The sequence below is a fragment of the Stylophora pistillata genome, chromosome 7, assembly GCF_964205215.1.
Source record: "Stylophora pistillata chromosome 7, jaStyPist1.2, whole genome shotgun sequence".
NCBI classification, from domain to species: domain Eukaryota; kingdom Metazoa; phylum Cnidaria; class Anthozoa; order Scleractinia; family Pocilloporidae; genus Stylophora; species Stylophora pistillata.
Genome location: NC_142525.1, coordinates 1,570,001 through 1,591,156, shown reverse-complemented (window position 1 = coordinate 1,591,156; position 21,156 = coordinate 1,570,001). Strand labels below are relative to the sequence as shown.

The 21,156-nt window shown below is 41.9% G+C and overlaps 1 protein-coding gene across 6 annotated transcripts in view; it reads left to right on the top strand.

Annotated features, from left to right (window-relative positions):
- The window catches only part of LOC111343618 (uncharacterized), a 71,885-nt gene that overhangs the window by 35,241 nt on the left and 15,488 nt on the right, over positions 1-21,156 (top strand). For all 6 annotated transcript variants that reach the window (XM_088727207.1, XM_088727212.1, XM_088727209.1 and 3 more), the window contains 23 exons: positions 294-445; positions 951-1,254; positions 1,522-1,674; positions 1,805-2,151; positions 3,443-3,608; positions 4,074-4,407; positions 4,845-6,044; positions 6,365-6,750; positions 6,963-7,158; positions 7,789-8,413; positions 10,008-10,255; positions 10,445-11,023; positions 11,266-11,452; positions 12,006-12,220; positions 12,473-12,634; positions 12,712-15,675; positions 15,873-15,992; positions 16,329-16,817; positions 17,625-17,864; positions 18,040-18,216; positions 18,378-18,731; positions 19,964-20,569; positions 20,718-21,156. The exon at positions 20,718-21,156 is cut by the window's right edge and continues 44 nt beyond it. In XM_088727207.1, the coding sequence (XP_088583333.1) occupies positions 294-445; positions 951-1,254; positions 1,522-1,674; positions 1,805-2,151; positions 3,443-3,608; positions 4,074-4,407; positions 4,845-6,044; positions 6,365-6,750; positions 6,963-7,158; positions 7,789-8,413; positions 10,008-10,255; positions 10,445-11,023; positions 11,266-11,452; positions 12,006-12,220; positions 12,473-12,634; positions 12,712-15,675; positions 15,873-15,992; positions 16,329-16,817; positions 17,625-17,864; positions 18,040-18,216; positions 18,378-18,731; positions 19,964-20,569; positions 20,718-21,156 (10,643 nt within the window). The remainder of the gene's footprint in view (positions 1-293; positions 446-950; positions 1,255-1,521; positions 1,675-1,804; positions 2,152-3,442; positions 3,609-4,073; positions 4,408-4,844; positions 6,045-6,364; positions 6,751-6,962; positions 7,159-7,788; positions 8,414-10,007; positions 10,256-10,444; positions 11,024-11,265; positions 11,453-12,005; positions 12,221-12,472; positions 12,635-12,711; positions 15,676-15,872; positions 15,993-16,328; positions 16,818-17,624; positions 17,865-18,039; positions 18,217-18,377; positions 18,732-19,963; positions 20,570-20,717) is intronic.

The following is a 21,156-nucleotide window of genomic DNA, read 5'->3' as shown; positions in this document are numbered from 1 at the left end:
GACAGGGTGCGTTCTCACAGAAGTGGTTTTCAGAACGGCCCTGTAAGCACCCACCCAACCCACCCCAGGGGAGGACATCCATCACACAGTATACTCGTGCGTGGGAAATTAACGTCTCCTACCCCTAACCCTGCAGGAGACGGGACCTCCATTTATTCGTCCCTATCCGAGAAGACTAGAATATCTAACCATTTCTTGATGTTACAGAAAGGAAGCATATTCTTCTCAGTTAATTTAAGACCTTGAGTGTTGGTCTTTGCCTTCTTAAAAAGTTTGTTTTTCCTCTTTGTCAGGCACCACCTGAAGGAAGCCCCACAGGAGGTCTCTGTCCTCAAGGTGGTTATTGTCCACAAGGTGCCAAAACTCCAGAGCCCTGCCCTGTAGGAAAGTATAGTGGAACCAAAGGAAATAAAGAACCTGATGACTGTGTTACATGTGACCCTGGGTATGGCAACTGAACAAAGTATTTCCAAGATGTTTAAAATGTGCTTCTTACTATTGTCCATCTGAACAGATTTGAATATCATACTATAATTTTGTACAACAATTTATAAACAATTGTTTAGCTTGAGTTGTTGGGATGATGATGTAAATTAAAATGAATTTCAGACCAACATGATCCTAGAACCAGTTTGGTTTGTTTTCTTCTTAATTCTAGGTACATTATCATAGTCATCATACAGAGACAAATACAAATAAAACCAGTTTGGAATCATCTGCACCTGAGAGTTTTTTCAACACAATAACACCCTTGGTACATTACTCCAAATGGTGTCTACCACCTTTAGAAAGCAAAGCTATATTTTGAACTAATAGCAATTAGTGCATTGCTATTCTGCTTATTCAAACATTGACAGCCACATATGAAAAATGTTATTTGAGATCCTGTCAGCTGGCACCTTATTATTTTTCCAATAAGTCAACTTGCGTATACTTTGCCTTCTTTTCAGATACTACTGTGCAGGTGATACCAATCCTAAACCAACTGGACCATGCTCACCAGGGCATTACTGTACAGGAGGGGCATCTGTACCAACTCAACATATCACACCGAAAGGTCACTTCTCAGAGGAGGCTGCTGTTTTTCCACAAAAGTGTCCAGTTGGAACTTACCAGGAGACAGATCGAGCAGAGAAATGTACTAATTGTACAGAGAAGAACTTCTGTGATAAAATGGGGCTAGACTTTCCAGAGCCTTGTATAACTGGACACTACTGTCCTCCAAACAGCATAAAACCAACACCATGTCCACCTGTAAGTAAAGGAATGTAACAAATCTAGCAAATCTATTGTTAACTGTATGATCAAAAGTTGCAAGGACAATAAAGTTTTTATGCCTTTGAAATATAGGACAGTATGTCTTTTCCCACTGTTGAATCTATGTCATGAAGATGTTAGGACACTTATTTAACTTTTATAAGTGAATATTTTGTAAAGTAAAGTTGCAATAGTGTGATATAAGATTGTGTGGCATTTCATGTGATCTCACTGTGCCATTTGAACCTTTTGTTTTTTTTACAGGGTACTTACAATCCAGAGACTGCAACACCCTCAATTAAGTTTTGCCGACCCTGTGAGGCAGGATCTTATTGCAGAAAGGCAGGTCTGAATGCTACTGAAGGGAAATGCTTTGCTGGATACTATTGTCAAGAGGGTTCTCCAAGCCCAACCCCAGTAAGTTAATCACTGGCATCATTGAGATTCCACCTTTGCATCACCCTTTTATGAAGAAACTCTTGCTCTCTTTAAGAGGGGTATTGCTTAAAGTAAAAGGTATTTAAAAGCATTTTTTATACTTTTTCAGAATAATGATTCCCTATCAAATATTACATATGGAGGTATCTGTCCTCCTGGATACTACTGTCCAGTGGGGACAAAGAGACCATTTGAATATCCTTGTCCAAATGGAACTTACAGTGACACACCAGGACTTGAGAGAGAGGAGCAGTGCATTCCATGTGACCCTGGAAGGTCCTGTACAGGAGAAGGTTTGACAGAACCAAATGGAGTCTGCCGCCCTGGTTGGTATTGTTTAAGAAGGGCTACAACCCCTATGCCTCTTGATGGTGTGACGGGAAATATATGTCCAGCAGGTTTTCAATGTCCAAATGGTACAGCCAACTTTACTGAATGTGAACCTGGAACCTACAGGTGATTAGTCCAATAATACTCTTATTTTTTCACTAATTGTGCCACTGCTACTTGGTTGTACAGCATGCCCATCCAATTTAGTTTGCAAGGAGGGGGACAAAAATATTTAACAAATGCTAAACACCACAGCGTACACTATTGAGTTATGGATGCACAAGGGAGATTGCTAAGCACGAAAGAAGCGTAAGAGTCGCTCGTGGCGATAGCCGAGAGCGACTCTAGCTTCTTGAGTGCTTAGCAAACCTCCCAAGTGCATCCATAACTCTATAGTGTATGCTGTGGTGTTTACCATTTGTTTTATAACATAACATTGATACATTATAGCTATAGAGTACCCTTTTATTTAACAAATCTTACGTGACCAGAAAAAACAAGCGCGCACAGAAAAATAGTCTTTGCATTTGCTCACGTCAGCAGCGTACACCCATGGGCAAATGGGGGATGCTAAATTGACCAATCAGAACACGTGATTTACTTTGGTTATGTTATAAATCTTTTTAGAATTATTTTGCTTGAATTAATTTGAACTGAAAGAATTGTCAAGGTACAGAAAGCATGAAAAAGGATGATGCTGAAACTGTTATATTTCAACCAAGGATATTCTCTGATGTGAATGAGCTTGATATGTTTTCTTTTTCAGCAAATATTTGTGTCCTGGTTGTGATTTAAATCCTTTGAATTTTTTTTTTTTTTAATGGCTACTGCCTCCTATGGAGGCAAAGCCACGATGTTGTCCTATTGAGTGAGTGAGTGAGTGAGTGAGTGTAACAATAGAATATAATATGAACAACCTCTTAGCCCACAAGGAGGTCTGCTGAGTATTACCAACATTCTTGGCTCTTGGTTTTTGTTTGTTTTTTAACATCTTTGGTCATTCAACACTTGATGACGATTTTTTTGGATCACTTCAAAATGTTGCTCAGAATTAGCAGAAATATCTAAATAGGTTTGATCTGCACATTATGGAACCTTTAAAGAAAATGTTTATTTATTCAAAAAGAAAGTATTTAACATTTCAATTAGCAACAAATGCTCAATGGAGCTGCTAGAATTGCAAAGTGAGCAAGGTCTGAATTACAACACCTTAAAACAGGTCACCTTAAAACAGGTCACTATTCAAGAGAATAGTGGAATGGCTGAACGGTGGAATATCCTACAACGTGAGGCCAACATTGATTGGACTAAAAATAACAGCATGAAAGTGGTTGGAGGCAGATACTTTTTTTTTGTTTTGTGCAAACCTCACTGTTACTTTAGTTGACATACTTTTTAAAATTTGTTCCTTCCACAGCAATATAACTGGTCTTGCTGCCTGTTTAACATGTCCAGCACGCTTCTACTGTGAGGGTGGTGAAGGTGACAGTAAAACTCCTATACCTTGTTTAAAAGGTCATTACTGCCCGGCTGGTACAGGAAAATCACCAGAAAAGTGTCCTGCTGGAACTCACAATCCACAAGTATGTTTAATGAATCTGGGTTAAACCCTGGTTGATACTTATATCTTATTAACCAAGCGTGTGGGCCGTACTGGGAGAATATCGGCCCTTGGTCTTTTTTGTACGGACCTTGCTGCGCTCGGTCCGTACAAAAAAGACTGAGGACCGATATTCTTCCAGTACGGTCCCAAGCAAGCTTGGTTAATAAGAGATTTATTACACGACTGAAGTTCAAAGGGACACAAGTGCAGTATCATTCGGGACCATTCAGGACAGTGCCCGGTCCAATACTGAGAGAATATTGACCGGCAATAGAGCATTTTGATTGGTTGATTTTAGTTATTGGCCCTCTGACTTCCCGAGTCATGTAATAAATGTACTTATTTGAACCATGTAAATGCATATTGTACATGTAGATTTTTATGTTCAAGTTATGATCTTTTTATTCAGTCTCTTTCACTGATGAATTTTTTTTTTGTCCTAAAGTTAAGTCTTGCTCGTGAAAGCGAGTGTCAGCCTTGTCCACCTGGCAAATACTGCAGAGGAGCAGGGGTTGTTTCATTTCCAAGTGACATATCTGGAAACTGTGATCCTGGATTTTACTGTGTGCAGGGTGTCAACACACCACGCCCAAGTCAGAATTTTACAGGAATAGGTGGTGTTTGTCCACCTGGTGCTTACTGTCCAGAGGCAAGCCCTGAACCTATTGGTTGTCCAAGTGGTACATTTTCAAATGTGTCACAGCTGCAGAGTCCTAGTAACTGTACACTGTGCTCTGATGGTCATTACTGTGAGCAAACAAACCTGACTGAGCCAACAGGTGAGATGAGAGTTTCTCTCCTTAAGTTTGTGACATTTTCGTGAGATTTCAGTTTCAGCTTACATTAGTTATGGCATCTTGTGAAAGATTATTTGTATTTAAACCATATCAGGTGTATTCTGTATAAATTCCATCAGTGGAACAATTATTTGCTTTTTGAATTTGTACGTCTGCATGATCCCATTATATTCAGCATTTCTGTATGTGCGATGTTTGATTATGAATGAAGAAGTATTGGATTATATTTGATTCCAGACATATTTAAGATATGAATGATCGATTAATCAACTTTATCTTTGGGGAATGCTTGACCTGGTTTCACTCTAAAAGATGAAGACGGGTGAAGGTGCCCCATGCTACTTTTCTTTTACAATTGTATACTTCGTTGCTGCATGATTTAATTCCAGAAGACAAATTGTGCTTTTCCAATTTTGCAGGGCAGTGTGCTCCAGGCTTTTACTGCAGAAGAGGCTCTGATACAGCAACACCTGCTAATGTATCCGCCATAGGAGGACCATGTCCGAAGGGTCACTTTTGTGAGCTTGGCACAGTATTTCCACTTGGCTGCAGGCGTGGAACATACAATCCAAATGAAGGAGAAGCAGCTTGCTTTACTTGCCCTGCTGGATATTTTTGTCCAGAAAACTCAACTGACTTTAACCCCTTCCCTTGTCCACAGGGTCATTTCTGCCCAAATGGAACTGAATATGCAACTCAATACCCTTGTTCTAAGGGCTACTATAACGATGCCACACGTGGTGTCAGCCTTGCAGACTGCAAAGCTTGTCCCGGAGGGAAGTACTGCAGCAGATCTGGGCTTTCTGAACCAACTGGACCTTGTGCTGCAGGTTATTTCTGTGTCAATGCTGCCTGGACAGACAAACCCCAAGATTATGACAATTTTACATCTGGTGATTGTCTTTGCCCTGCAAATTCTACTGGAGGAGAATGTCAAGAGGGGTTTTTCTGCCCTGAAGGATCTCATGAACCTACTCCCTGCATTGGAGGGTTTTATTGTGAAGGAAAAGGAAAGGAGAATGTTACGGCGCAGTGTGATCCTGGCTGGTTTTGTACAAGTGGTGCCAAGATCCCAAGACCCGCTGATGGAATAACTGGAAACATTTGTCCAGCAGGAAAGTATTGTCCAAGGGGTACTAAAACCCCAAGGCTATGTCCTCAAGGTAGTTTTTCTAATAATACTGGTAACAGCAATGAGAATAATTGTTCCTTATGTACTGAAGGATCATACTGTGAAACTGAAGGATTGATTCAACCAACTGCACTTTGCTCTGCAAAGTATTTCTGTCCTTCTGGTGAAAGGCAAGATAAGAGGAATTCATGTACACGGGGACATTTTTGTCCTGAAGGAAGTCCAGCACCTGTTAAATGTCATTCTGGAACTTACCAGGATCAAACACAACAAGATTCTTGTAAACTTTGTCCAGCTGGCTATTACTGTGACACTAAGGATGATTTGACAGACTTCACAAGTTATATTTGTCCAAATGGGTTTTATTGCCCTAATGGAACAAGGTATGCCACGGAGTTTGGTTGTCCGAATGGAACACATGGAAATGGAACCCAGCTCTTCCATCCTGATCAGTGTGTTAAATGCCCACCTGGACGATTTTGCTACGGTGAGGGGTCTCTCATGTACCCTTGATATTGTAAAGAGATGTTAACATATTATTGTTACAATACTTGTAAACCACTCTTAGTTTGTTGGAAGCGATGTAGATAATTATTCAATGTTAACAATGAAACTTGTGTCATCCATATCCTTAATAATGATCTTGGGTCTTTGCGGCCTTGTGATGCTTTCTAGATTGACGTAAGGTTGTTGTTAGCTTGTGGAGTTCCCAAGTGTTATCATGAATGATTTTAATGGATAAGTTAAAAGAACTTTTATTCTCAGAGTAAGTATGATTGGAAACCAACTCTTCTTCTACACGTGCAGGGTCGTCACCTACTTTCACAGGAGCCTGTCAGGAAGGTTATTATTGTAGACTTGGTGCATTCACTCCCACCCCAACTGATGGAGTCACTGGTGAGGAGTGTCCCGAAGGTCACTTCTGTGTCAGTGGCACAGTGGCACCTGAAAGTTGTCCGTCTGGAACATTTTCCAATTCATTAGGATTAACCATTATTGATAACTGTACTGATTGTACACCCGGTATGTTTTGTAATGGAACTGCTCTCAGAGCTCCGAGTGGTGATTGTTGGCCTCGCTATTACTGTAGAGGAAAAGCAGAGCATCCGGCACCTCAAGATGGTGACACTGGAGGGAACTGTACTCCTGGGCACTTTTGTCCTGGAAAAACACCGCTGCCTATTCCTTGTGAGGTAAATTGAACTTCGTTTCTATGCAAAAGTTGAAAAGGTTATTTCTCCCTTGTAATTGCGACAATACCGCCTCAAACGTTTATTATAGAAACAAGTGGCACTAGATCATTATCTTAGTTGCATGAATTTTTGTTATAGTTATTTGTCCATCTAATTAGTAAGTCCAATTTCGATATAGATCGATGTGTAATGTTTTTTCCTGTGTACATTAGGATGGCACGTACGTGAAAGATCCTCTTGCCGATGCCTGTTTGGACTGTCCTGCTGGGTTTTATTGTGTGAATGACAAAAGTCAGGACCCAAAACCATGCCCTCAGGGATTTTACTGCCCCGTGAGAACAGGTTTTAATTGGCAACCTTGTCCAAAAGGGACTTATGGTGACTCACCCGGCCTGGCTAACATAAGTAGTGAGTATTCTTCTATTTAGAACGTTTTGTTAATTCCATCTCATATCATAAGTAACTTAGTTTTCTTCAAATGAATAAAGGCTGATAGTTTCGAAAGAAACTGTTTGGGGCTGCGTTGGTGGGACGGTGGGCCACCGTAACGATTACAAAAGCTGACGTTTCGAGCGTTAGCCCTTCGTCGAAGCGAGTAGAGGAATTGTGGGTTGTGTGTGCTTTTAAAGGCAGAGAATGGAGCTACGTTATTGGTGGGAACATGGGAACGAGAAAAGCAAGAATAAATTAGTGGAATGAAAAGCGTTCGTTGATCTCTGTGGGATTTAGACTGATGGTTTGAAACACGAGCTTTTGTTCGAGATTGTTACGGCTTTCCGTGCTACCTAAGTGTAAGGAAAGACCGCAGATTGCCATATGTTGCTTAAAATGATTAGGTAGTTTTCTTCACCCTGGCATTTCTCTGCATTACTTTATCATTACTCTTATAATCTTCCTTAGCTTGTATACATAAATGACTGTTATGCTCACAGTACTAGGAAACTAGTTTACTTACTAATCCTCCTTGAAGAATGTTGTCATCAAGGTTATCTTAGAAAAAGTAGTAAATAAAGATTTTTTTTATCGCGTTTTTTTAAGGTTGCCGTCCTTGTGATTCTGGAAAATTCTGTGCTCATGAGAATGCAACGAGCGTAAGCGGACAGTGTGAGGCTGGCTACTTCTGCCGTCGAAGTGCAGAATCTGCAACACCAAGTTCAAATCAGGATTCAGGACCATGTCCTGAGGGTCACTACTGTCCTGTTGGTACAGGGGAACCAGAAAAGTGTCCAAAGGGCACTTTCTCCAATGTAAAATTCCTGAAAAAAGAAAGTGAGTGTCAAGACTGCACAGAAGGTAACTACTGTGGACAGCCTGGTGCCAGGAATGTTTCTGGGCCGTGTGATCCTGGATTCTTTTGTATTAAGGGATCCGATATTCCTAATCCACCAAATGTAACAGATTCTGGTGGTCCATGCCCCATTGGTCATTATTGCCCGCAAGGAACGTCTTACCCATTAGGCTGCGAGGCTGGAACTTACAATGATCGCACTGGCCAGTCCGACTGTACACAATGCTGTGCAGGTTTCTATTGTCCATCAAACTCAACATCATGCGTCCTGGAATGCCCAAAAGGATTTTACTGTCCTGCAGGAACAAAGACATCTTTCGAAAATCCATGTCCCAAGGGGTACTTCAACAATGACACTAGGCAGCAAAGCATCAGGTGACCAAATAGTACATTAAATAGTTATTGTGCCTTCTATTCAAACCTCTGTAGAAAATGTTGTGTTTTGTTGAGAACAGTATCAGATGGTTCCCAGCACACAAACTGGCATTAGAAGAAGCCTGCCATGCTGTAGTTTACAATATGAATTTCAACGTACACCAACAAAGCAAACCAGCGTTTTTTAACGATTTTATTTTCAAATGCTTAGAATATACAGTCTAAGGGAATAAATCATGGCCAGCAAGATTTGATTTATTATACCAAAATTATTACCATCAAACGTTCAGACTTTTGATATATTTCTATTTAATTTGTTTATTGTGAAGTTAAAACTTGAAAAGTAGGAAAGTTATCACAGCGCGAATTGCTGAATTCATCAATTCACACTCGCTTTCAACAGTGTGAGGCTTACAGTTTCCATAGTTTTTGTTTTTACAGCAAAAGTTTAGTTAACTGTTTTAATAGCAGGTAGCTTATGAATCGATGACTTCTTTCTCGACGACGACTTCATGTGACGTCATCGACTTTGTCGTCGCCGTTTGCTATTGCGCGCCAAAATTAACTTACGAGCTGCGGACGTCGACGCAGAGATTTCCTGCCAAATATACGTCGCAGACTGACTTTTTTGTTTAGATAGTTTTATCAACGTGTTGATTAAAATGCCGAACTTCAGAGAGAACAGAGAGTATATCGCATATACCTACAGAAAAGGATTTATCACCGACAGGCAGTTTATTTTGCTGTATGATGCCCATACTTCAAAAAACCCGGACTTTCGGTACGAGAAGTATGATCGATTCGATTTAGACGAGCTGGGAAATGACCAGTAGAAAGCTGAATTCCGATTTTAAAAAATGACACTTTTAAGCTTGCTGATTTTCTTCAGTTACCGGATGAGATTGTTACTTACAACGACCTAGTGGTTGGATCGATTCCTTTACAAAATCTTTCAGTATATCTGACTGAATCTTCGTATCGCTGGCATGTTTTGCATCTTGTGACTACTCGAAACCGTTTAAAGAACATTTGATTACTTTTCAAAACTGATTTAGAGCCAATGAATGGATAACAACTTAGAACTTTTGAATGAAGAAGACTAGTTTCTTTCACAGTTTATCTCTCTTGGTGTCTGAATTGACCTTAAAACGCCAATTTCCTTCTTTATTTATTCCCTCGCCGTGCGTTTGAAGGGCTTGGGTCATTGTTTTCGCCGTTTGACCTCTTTCCTGTTTGATAAATAAGAACTATGACGTGAATAACATTCAAGAAGCAAAAAAACTGTTTCAGGAAAGCTCCCGTTAGTATATTTGGAAGGTGTTTGGGGATAAAGCGTTAGATTCAGGATATATTCCGAACAAAACACATCTTTCGACGCGTGGCTGCAAAGACGACTTCAAAACCGCTGGTCTGAAGTCGTCGCCTCTTTTAAGACGACGCGCGAAATACTGCTACATCCGGTAGCGCATGCGCATAAACTACTTCGAGTGTTAAGACATCGTCATCGATTCGTAAGCTCCCTAGTTCTGTAACGTTTAAGACAAAAGCAGCGAACTGATATTTCAAATGACAAATAGTTTGAATCTCTTTACAGTGGCTGCACACCATGTCTTCCTGGAAAGTTTTGTGGCAGAGAAGGCCTTGAAGAACCGAGTGGAGACTGTGCAGGGGGCTGGTACTGCATACGAGGAGCTTGGTCTGATAAACCAGTTGATGTTGGTGTTATAGGATACTGTAATGGTACAAATGGCTGCTTCTGCCCCAACACCACAACAGGAGGAGTCTGTCAGCCTGGTTTTTTCTGCCCGAATGGGTCACGTGAGCCTACACCTTGCTCACGAGGTAAGAAAATCTGTTCATCCTATAGTTTTGTTAACTAATACCACAAACTTTTGCTACTAAGCTTTTGCATTGTATTCTGATGAGTGTGAGACGACCTAATGGAGGCTGTATGTAATCAGGTTGGCGCGATGAAGCCATTCTACTCAAATAATAAATGGATTTATGATTAACAATTTCATTTTATCTTAGGAAACTATTGCGAGGAAGCCGAACTGTCCAAAGTCTCTGGCCCCTGTGATGCAGGCTATTTCTGTGTCCGGGGGGCTGAAGTTGCAGACCCAACTGATAATGTTACTGGGGGAATTTGTCCCAAAGGCCACTTTTGCCCTGTTGGAACTTACGATCCACAAAAATGTCCTGAGGGAACATATTCCAATTCCACTTTCAATAAAAATATATCTGGATGTCAACCGTGTCTGCCTGGCCATTACTGTGATGCTAAAGGCCTTGAGTTGCCATCTGGGGATTGTGATCCTGGATTTTTCTGTCCCGGTGGCCAGAAAACGAAGAGACCTGCAGAGTATGTCTGCACCCCAGGACATAGCTGTCCTTCTGGTAGTGTCAGTGAACAGGCTTGTGACTCTGGCACTTATCAAGATGAACATCAGCAGGCAACTTGTAAGATTTGTCCAGAAGGTTACTTCTGTGATGGAACTATTCTCAATGCCACACATTGTGAACATGGGGTCCAGTTTCCCGAGCCTTGTGTCACTGGACACTACTGCTTGAATGGAACTAAATTCGCTCAGGAGCATAAATGTCCGCCAGGTGAGAAGCAAGAATTAGTCGTTGAACCTCTTTTTCTCACAACTGCAACCATTTGTCATCATCAAAGCCACTGATAGGCTACCATGTTATCGCTCTCTCAAATAATATTCATTGTTTGGAAACTGACTTAATAGTACTGCTGTCGTTTATTGATATCGTGGCTGTGGTACATTTTTCATTATTTCAGTGAATAAATAGTATAATGATTAAATAGAACTTTGCTCTATTTCTTACTCTTTTAGGAACTTACAACGACAAGACACAGAGGAAAAGAGTTGAGGAATGCACTGATTGTCCTGCGGGAAAGTACTGCGAGGGTGAAGGGAATGTTTATCCAACAGATGACTGTTCAGTTGGTTTTTACTGTATCAGTCGAGCTGATAACCAGTCTCCTAATGATGGTTTCACTGGGGTTATTTGCCCCAAAGGGTGAGGCTTACTTTGCCATTAAGTTGTCAAAAAGGTGATCTCAATAAAAAAGTGACTGCTCTATGGCGAGGTTTGAGGACTCTTTTGAAGGCTAATGTTGTTATTTTGTAGTATTATCGTAATTATCATAATTTTATTACTGCTTTCATTTTAATGCCAATCCGTTTTAACCAAGAAAAATGCCCACCTATAGAGAGTTTTTATATGAAACTCGTGCAAGTGCAGGCCCTATTTAGTGGGGCATAGTTCCATTCTAGGACTTGTGAAGAAAGGAACTTCACAACTCTGCTATAAGTCTAAAATGGGATGGGTTGGTAAGGGATCGTGAAATGTTTTCATAGCGGAAGGAACTACAAAGCTTTAGCATTCAATTTCCGAGGATCAATGCGCTAACTTGGGTATACGTCGGAAGGGATTATTTTGGGAATTGATGTATAAGGTGGTGGAATTTAAATAGGTCACCTACAGAAAAAAGTCATTTACGAGTAACCAGTTGGAATAATGTAAAGGTTAGATTTGAAATTCTTTGTTACTCTCTTTTCCCCCTGTCTAGTTATTACTGTCCTCGTGGAACAAACGTCACCATCCCGTGTGATAAAGGTACCTATGGACCAACTGAACAGCTTGGCTCCCAAGCAGAATGTAAGGGTTGTGAACCAGGAGAATTTTGCGCAAAAGACGGTCTCAACGAAACATCTGGAAACTGCTCAGCAGGCTTCTTTTGTCGACGTAATGCCTCAGTCAGTGAACCAACTGACGGTATCACTGGTTAGTATCGTGAGATAAACTTTCCCTTCCTATTTTAATGAGTGCGATCCCTCTGAGAACCCTCATTGATAGAAATTGTCTATAAATGAGTAGTCTAGTGCACACAAATAAATTCCCTTTGCGACACGTACCTCGAATTTTTACTCACTCTTGATCTTCTGCTCTATAATTTTATTTCATTGAAATGAAATCATGCATTGTTAAAAAGAGGAACTTATAAATGTTTATTACTTTGTACCCGTTTGTCTTCAGGTGACGTTTGCTGGATTGGACATCACTGCCCCAGCGGTACAGCCATTCCAATCCCTTGTTCACCGGGAACATTTATGAACCACACTCAAGCAGGAGAATGTTATACCTGTCCTGCGGGACATTACTGTGTCAATAAAGTGTCTCCTGAACCATGCCCTGCTGGTAGGTACCGCGAGATAAATCAGTGAATTTTGTGTTAAAGCTGAATTTGTAACGTTTTGCTGGCCATCTCCTCATAGGTTGGTACTGCCCTGAGGGCACTGGACATGACTGGCAGCCTTGTCCACGGGGAACCTATAGTCCAGTTGAATTCCTCTCCCGGGAGGATCAATGCAAACCGTGTGAACCCGGTTACTTTTGTGCGTACCTGAACAGCACAACAACTACAGGAGAATGTGATGCCGGGTTTTTTTGTCACAATGGTTCTGACCAAAGACAGCCTTCTGGAGGTCACAAAGGTTACGCTGGAATCTGTCCAAGTGGTCACTATTGTGAGCAAGGTGATCCAAAGGCCCCTGTGGCTTGTCCTGCTGGTCACTTCAATAACGTAACGCATGCTCATTCACTTCGAAATTGCTTAAAGTGTCCTGGAGGGCAGTACTGCGAGGAAGCTGGTCTTTCGTGGCCTAGTGGCCCTTGTGATGCAGGATATTATTGCATAGGAGGAGCAATATATCCAAATCCAGATAACCAGTCTGAAACTGGAGGTCCTTGCCCTCCCGGTCACTTTTGCCCAGTTGAATCTCCTTCTCCATTTGCCTGCCCCGGTGGCACGTACAATTCCCTGTGGAAACAGAGTCAGTGTCTTGTCTGTCCTCCTGGTTATTTCTGTCCAAATGCCTCAACTAACTTCACTGATTGCCCTGAAGGTTACTATTGCCCCAATGGCTCGGCATTCACCGTTCCATGTCCTAAAGGTAGTTACAAAAACTACACTTTGGGCGATAAATTGGAAGACTGCAAACTCTGCCCAGTCGGCATGTACTGTGAATTGAATGGTTTGTCTCGACCTTCAGGCTTGTGTGCAGGTGGCTGGTTTTGCACTGGTGGATCATGGCAAAAGAAGCCACTTGATATAAGTGATATAGCAAATGGGACGGGTGTTTGTCCATTGATTGGTCAGATCGGTGGTTTCTGCAAAAAAGGTACCTTCTGCCCAGCTGGCTCTCATGAGCCACTTCCTTGCACGCCAGGCTACTATTGTGAGACGGATAAGCTAGACAGCGAGTCTGGGGTTTGTTCTGCTGGTTATTATTGCAATGGAAGCACAGTCTTTAGTCATCCTATCAATCAAAGTAATGGTGACAGATGTCCGAAAGGCAATTATTGTCCAGTGAAGAGTTCTTATCCAACTCCGTGTCCACCAGGCACTTATGCAGATACTGAATACAACCAGTTCAGAAACAATTGCAAGCCTTGTATTCCTGGTAGGTTCTGTCCCACGTACGGACTAGACTATCCAGCCGGAAATTGCTCGAAAGGGTTTTACTGCCCTGCAGGAGAAACACAACAAAGTCCCCCAGACAAAGAATGCCAGCCTGGTCACTTCTGTCCTGAAGGAAGTGGACTTCATAATCCATGTCCTGCTGGGACTTACCAGCCATATTCTGGACAAGAATTCTGTTACACATGCCCAGCTGGAAGTTATTGTGATCCTGATGAAGCAAGAAAGAACATGTCTTGTGAAGGAAACGTCTCTTGTGGAGTAATTGCGCCTTTAGACTGCCCTGCTGGTTATTTCTGTCCAAATGGGACTAAATGGGCCAAGCAGTTCCCATGCCCTGTGGGAACGTTCGGAAATGTCACAAGTCTTATGGAGGAGGACCAGTGTGCCAAGTGCACGAAAGGTTACTACTGTCACAAGTCAGGTATCACACATCCAACTGATACATGCCATGCAGGTTATTATTGCATAGAGGGTGCAAGTGTTCCAACCCCAAATGATACTATAACTGGAGCCCCTTGCCCAGCCGGGTCTTTCTGCATCGTGGGGTCGCATAAACCACAGCCATGTCCAGAGGGAACATACGGACCAAATCAAAGGCTGCAAAGCCGTTCCGGATGTGTTGATTGTGATGGAGGAAAGTACTGTAGTCATGAAGGATTAGCGGCTCCAAATGGTTCCTGTGATCTTGGATATTTTTGTGAGATCCGTGCAATAAGGCCCAACCCAGTTGATACATCTCAAGGAGGTGGAGTCTGTCCTCGAGGACATTACTGTCCAAGAGAAACAACCACACCATTTAAATGTCCACCTGGCACATTTAATAACAAGACCGGCGCAACTGAGCCATCTGACTGTACTCCATGTACACCAGGAATGTATTGTGAGGGATACGGTAACACTTACCCAGACGGACCTTGTGATGAAGGATGGTACTGTGAAAGAGCAGCATACTCAAAGAGGCCTATTGCTAATGTGAATTTAACCTTCCACAACTCTATGGACTTTACTTGCCCACTTTATTCCGTGAACTTTACTGGAGGTATTTGTCCTCTCGGTCACTTCTGTCCTGAAGGTTCTGCTGAACCCAAACGTTGCCTCAAAGGACGTTACTGTGGTCAGGAAGGGCTTGCAGAGCCCGAAGGTAACTGTACAGCTGGCTACTTTTGCATAGGTGGTGACATTATCTCCAATCCAAGGAATTGTACAGCTGGGTACTACTGTCCGGAAGGAACAGAAATTGAGATTGCTTGTCCAGTTGGAACATTCTCTCCATATGTAGGAAAGTCAAAAGAAGAAGACTGTTTGAACTGCACTGCTGGGTACTATTGCCCACTACCTGGAGCGACAGAAGTGTTGTTTTTATGCTTGCAAGGATATTACTGTCCGAGTGGTTCTACGCATAATTCCACTGTGATTTGTCCTAGAGGAAGTAGTTGTCCCACTGGAGTTGGACAGCCGCAGAGCTGTGTTCCAGGAGAATATCAAGATGAAGAAGGACAATACAAGTGTAAGGTTTGCCCTTCTGGTTATTACTGCGATCCAGCTACAAGTCTTACAGGTGTTATACATCCAACCAAATGCCCCGCTGGAAGTTACTGCACACGTGGAACAAGGACTGAGAAACAATTCCCATGTCCTGCTGGCACATACAGTAATGAAACAGGCTTGGAAGGACCTCAACAGTGTAAGCCCTGTCCACCTAAGGTCTTCTGTGGCTCTCCTGGGTTGACGGAACCTACTGGACCTTGTGCAGCAGGTGTGTATTAACTCAGTGTTTTTTTTTTTCAAAAAAGAAAAAGAAAACAATGTAATACAGTTATATCCGCTTTCACTTTTTGTTATGTTGTAAAATAAACCCTTGACGGAGCGCTTTACTGATTGTTTTTTGTTTGTGGTTCATTTTGCTTTTTCGGATTCTTGGTTAGGTGGCTGATAAATTGATTGCTTTTGCAGGTCATTTCTGTGTCCTTAATGCTTCTTCATCAACACCAACCGATGGAGTGACAGGCAACACATGTAAATTGGGTGAATATTGCCCAGAGGGGTCATCAGAGGGAATTGGCTGTCCAGCTGGTAAGGTCCTTGCTAGAAAAAAAAATAAGTTTGAAAATAGATCATAAAATGATGTGATTGTCAAAAGCGTCAGATACATTGTGAACTTCAGAGTGGAAAAAAATATTTAAAAACCTAATAAGGAATTGATGTTTAAATAAAGCATTCATGACGACTTGTGTCCGAGAGACCTTAATTGTTTAATAAACATTCCAGGAAGCTTTACAAAGTTCTGTTTAAATCGGTGTTCAAACATCAGTAGACAGGTGGTTTTACGTTTTTAGCAAAATTGCTTTCAATAGTAATATTAAATAACTCAAAGGAGTATTTTACTTATATTTTGATACGCTTTTTCAGGAACTTTTTATAATGAAACAGGGCTGAAAGACGAATCAGGTTGTCTCCCATGTTCAGCAGGCTTTTACTGTGATGGAACTGGGAACGAGGTTCCCAGAAAGAAATGTCAGGAGGGGTTCTGGTGTATAGGAGGCTCTCCAGAAAAGATGCCACTCAATCAACCGCATGGAACAGAGTGCCCCAATGGTAGCTATTGTCCCGCAGGTACCCCAGTACCAGTTTTGTGCCCCAAAGGAACATACCAGCCTGGGCGGCGCAAAGCACGTCTTGAAGATTGTGTGAGCTGCGATCCAGGGAAGTTCTGCAGCCAAACTGGGTTGTTCGGTGTTAGTGGCGATTGTGATGCAGGATATTTTTGTAAAGGAAACGCTAGCAAGAGTAATCCAGAAGATGGTGTAACTGGCGACATCTGTCCTGTAGGCAGCTTCTGTGTAGAGGGTTCCATAAAGCCACAGCCTTGCTACAATGGAACTTATATGAATCACACCGGTAGTTCTTTATGTGTTTAATTTAAAAGATTGCTCTGTTTGATACGTGGTAGTCTTAAAAGATAGTAATGATAATACAAATACAACGAGTATATGAAATTCATATATCTGAACTGCGGTTATAGAAACGTATTTTGTGCACGATCCTCGCAGTAACTGAGCACTAATTAAGCAATAGCGAAAATCAGACCTGAAAAAATTCAGGCCTGTACAGTACTCAAACCACTGACCTCTGCGATACTAGTGCAGCGCTCTACCAATTGAGCTAACAAGCCAACTGGGAGCAGGTCTTGAAATTAGTCCGGCACAAACCCGTAAGATGATAAATCAAACACAACGAATATATGAAATTCATATATCTGAGCTGCGGTTATAGAAACGTATTTTTTAATAATAATAATAATAACGATGATAATAGTAATAGGTTGAGTGGTTTACGGAAACTGCCTCCACACGGTGGTTCTTCACCTTCCAATCAACTTCCTAAATATTACAATACTAGGACCTTACACTATATAAATTAACATAAATGTAACTAGCAGATAATTACCTTTATCTAATATAAACTGTCATTTTTCCAGTTAAGCGTATCACATAATCTGTCAGAGAAGTGTTTGCTAAGCATTTGAATTACATTTTTCGTTGTTCCTTCTTAATAATTACCAAATTGTGGGTTTGACTTTGTTTATGTTACGTCAGTGTTTTGCACTTGGACGGTGTAACTAAATAAGACACCCCTCTTAATAATAATTTCTTTATCTCCAGAGTTGCACCAAATTTATTCAGGTTGTTCTATTTTGCGTTTTAGGTGCTTCGTCCTGTTATATTTGCCCAGCGGGATATCAGTGCATCGGCGCAGTTTTGCCTGACCCATGCCCCGCAGGTTTCTACTGCCCCAAAGGTACAGGGTATGACACTCAACCTTGTCCAGTGGGCACTATTGGTAATAGGATAGGTTTGACAAATGAAACTGAGTGTACACAGTGTCCGGGTGGTTTCTACTGTGAGACAGCTGGCCGAAGCACTGTCACTGGAAGATGTCAAGGAGGTATGTCCCTCTTTTTGTCCATTAATTTAAAGTTTCTAGACTGTTATCCCTAGGAAACTAAGGAGAATAGCGAGAATAAGGAAGGAGACCCCCTTAGTAATGTTATCATGACTGTGTAATAGTAAACTGTGATTAACATCACTGCTTTTTTAAATGTTGTTCTTGTCGTTTTTAGGGTTCTACTGTACATCAGGTGTGAACGTTAGTGCTCCTGATCAATATTTTACGGGTTTGGGAGGACAGTGCCCCGTGGGACATGAATGTCCAGAAGGCAGCAGTACTTTTCATCCATGCGAACCTGGAAATTATGCTGCTGTGGAGAAGATGCCAGCTTGTGATACATGCCTTTCAGGTCTGGAAATTATAATTATCACAAACTTTAACGTTGTTTTCATAACCTTCCTCCATATCACCACAAAACAACACATATTTTCGTTTTCAAGTGTTTTTTATCATCTCTTTCCGCTACAAATGTTTGGGCTTTCAATCAAGATTCGTTTCTGTAATTTTCAGGCAAATACTGTGATGGTACCACGGTCACACCAGCATCATGTCCTGCTGGGCATTTTTGTCCAAATGGCACAGAATTTGCCACGCAATATCCGTGCAAACCAGGTACTTATAATAACGTTACCGACCAGGCATCAGAGTCATCATGCAAACTGTGTGATCCAGGTAAGTACTGCGAAGGTTCCTCGCGCGTTTGGCCCAATGACTTTTGTGATGAGGGCTTTTTCTGCTCTGGCGGCTCTTGGAGCAAGCGTCCGGGAGACATTGGTGTTGCTAGTTACAGTAACGCAACAAGCCCTGCGGACAGCTGCTACACAGCCTTTGAATGTGTGTGTCCTGCATGGAACAAAACTACAGGTAAAGTGAAACTTACATTGTATGCGGATATAACATTAGAGACCTTAAGATACCCCGAAATCGGTGTACGGGGTATCATGTACGTAGCTCATTTGATTAAGATACCCGAAGAGTTAACACGCGGGGATTGGTAACGACTGTTTACAAAGATGGCGGCTGCGATGGCAAGGTTTGCTCTTTTTCCTCAGAAATAAGTTACCTAAATTGTGTAATAAAGTCTATCAAATGTATCCAAAATTTTCCTTTACGAATGTTCTGTCTTTAGAAAGTACGCCAATGATATGCTTTCTCTCCATGCGCTTGACACTGAGGATGAGGACATCGAAATTCTTCTTGCGGATGCTGTAAGCAAAGTTCCGTCTAGTGTTGACTTAGGTTTTATCTATTTTTCAATGCCAGTTCTTTTGGTAGACGCAACCGTTGGAGCAATTCTCAGAAATCCCCCAAATTACCGCCACAAATTGATATTCAACCCTTGCATTTGAGATCCAAAGTCAATCCAGTTTGACGCGCTTTCTTTGCCGCTTGCCGCTAAACTTTAAAATTTGGCAAAAATATTTCAACAGACTTGCAATAACATTGCCAAAGAGTCAAACAATTCAAAACGTCTTAAAAACTCACTCGTTTCTCCATCATGTAGCTTGTCCTTCTCGTACTCTCGTACTTGTAATTCTTCTACGGGTAAACTGGTGTCTACCCCGGGTAAACGGCTGGGTCTACTGGGTAAGATCGATGACGTCATCGCAAAATGAAAAAAACATGGTGCTACCCGTTACCAGTACACCGATTTCGTAGTATCTTAAGGTCTCTATTGTATGTTTAACCCGGTCATCTTATGCCTAGTCTTCCTTTTGTAAAATCAGTGTACGCCTCACCAAACCGGGATAATCTCAGCAGTTATGCTATCGGACCAACACTCCAGGTCTTAAAACAAGTGAGAAGAATATGCTACCTTTCTATAACGTCAAGAAATGGTTAGATACTCTAGTCCTCTCGGATAGGGACGAATAAATGGAGGTCCCGTCTCCTACAGGGTTAGGGGTAAGAGACGTTAATTTCCCACGCACGAGATTATTGTGTGATGGATGTCCTCCCATGGGGTGGTTGCTGGGTGGGAATTGGCCCTGAAAAGCCCCCATGGGAATTGGTCAATTAACATTTGTGTGTATGTATGCATGTGATACTTCTTTGTTTGTTGCAGTACTTTAAGCAGTCCACTTAATATTTCACAGGTGATATTTGTCCTGCTGGCCACTATTGCCCTAGGGGCTCATCAAAACCATTGCCATGTAAACTCGGCCAGTACTGTCCGCATGTGGCGTTGGCTGAACCTGTTGGAAACTGCTCTGCGGGTTATTTCTGTAATGATAGTTCAACTGTGCGAGACCAGTTTGATTGTCCGGTTGGCCACTATTGTCCATCTGGCACAGGAGTTCCAGTTCCTTGCCCTAGTGGCACATTCTCTAAGACGACAAAGAACACAGAAATTGCAAATTGCCGAGATTGTACCCCTGGCAAGTATTGTATTGGTACAGGAAACCCTGCTCCAACTCAGGACTGTGCGGCGAATTATTATTGCCCAGGTGGACAAAGTTCGCCAACACCAAAAGAGTATTTGTGCACAGTAGGTCACTTTTGTAAAGCTGGGACAGCCCAGCCAGTCAGATGTGAAAATGGTACCTTCCAAAATGAGCCTGGAAAAAGTTTTTGTAATAGATGTCCAGAAGGTTACTACTGCGACGCCACAAATATGGCCGTTGTTAATGCAACATTATGTCCTCAAGGTCATTACTGTCCACCTGGTACTGGAGACTATCGGAACTTCCCATGCCCAGAACGTAAGTACTTTTTGGAATTCTTATTTTTATGCACTGACTGTTTCGTTCGATATATGCTAAAGTGGAGGTCATACATAATTACCAACCCGATGTTGAAATTTAGATGAACAATATATTTCTCTCCATTTTTCTCCCTGATGGATTCCAGGCACCTACAATGACAGACTCGGTTTGACGGCTATTGAAAACTGCACAAGCTGTCCAAGGGGAACGTATTGCGGTAGAGAAGGCCTAAGTCAACCGTCTGGAAACTGTTATGGTGGACATTACTGTACAGAGGCATCCAAGTCTCCAGCTCCAGATAAAGACCTTCTAGCCATCAACTACCCAGATTATGTGAACTTCCCTTTCGCATTCCTTAACGATGCTTGTCCTCCAGGGTATTTTTGTCTTAATGGTTCTGATCCTGAACCCTGTCCATCGGGTACTTTCCATAATGATGGCGGTATCTCCAGCAAGTCACAGTGTAACCCATGTCCTGTAGGAAAGTATTGTAATGGCTCTGGTATATTAAATGATACCGCGCCACCATGTGATGCTGGATATGTGTGCACTGGAGGATCAAGCCAACCAAAGCCTACTCATCC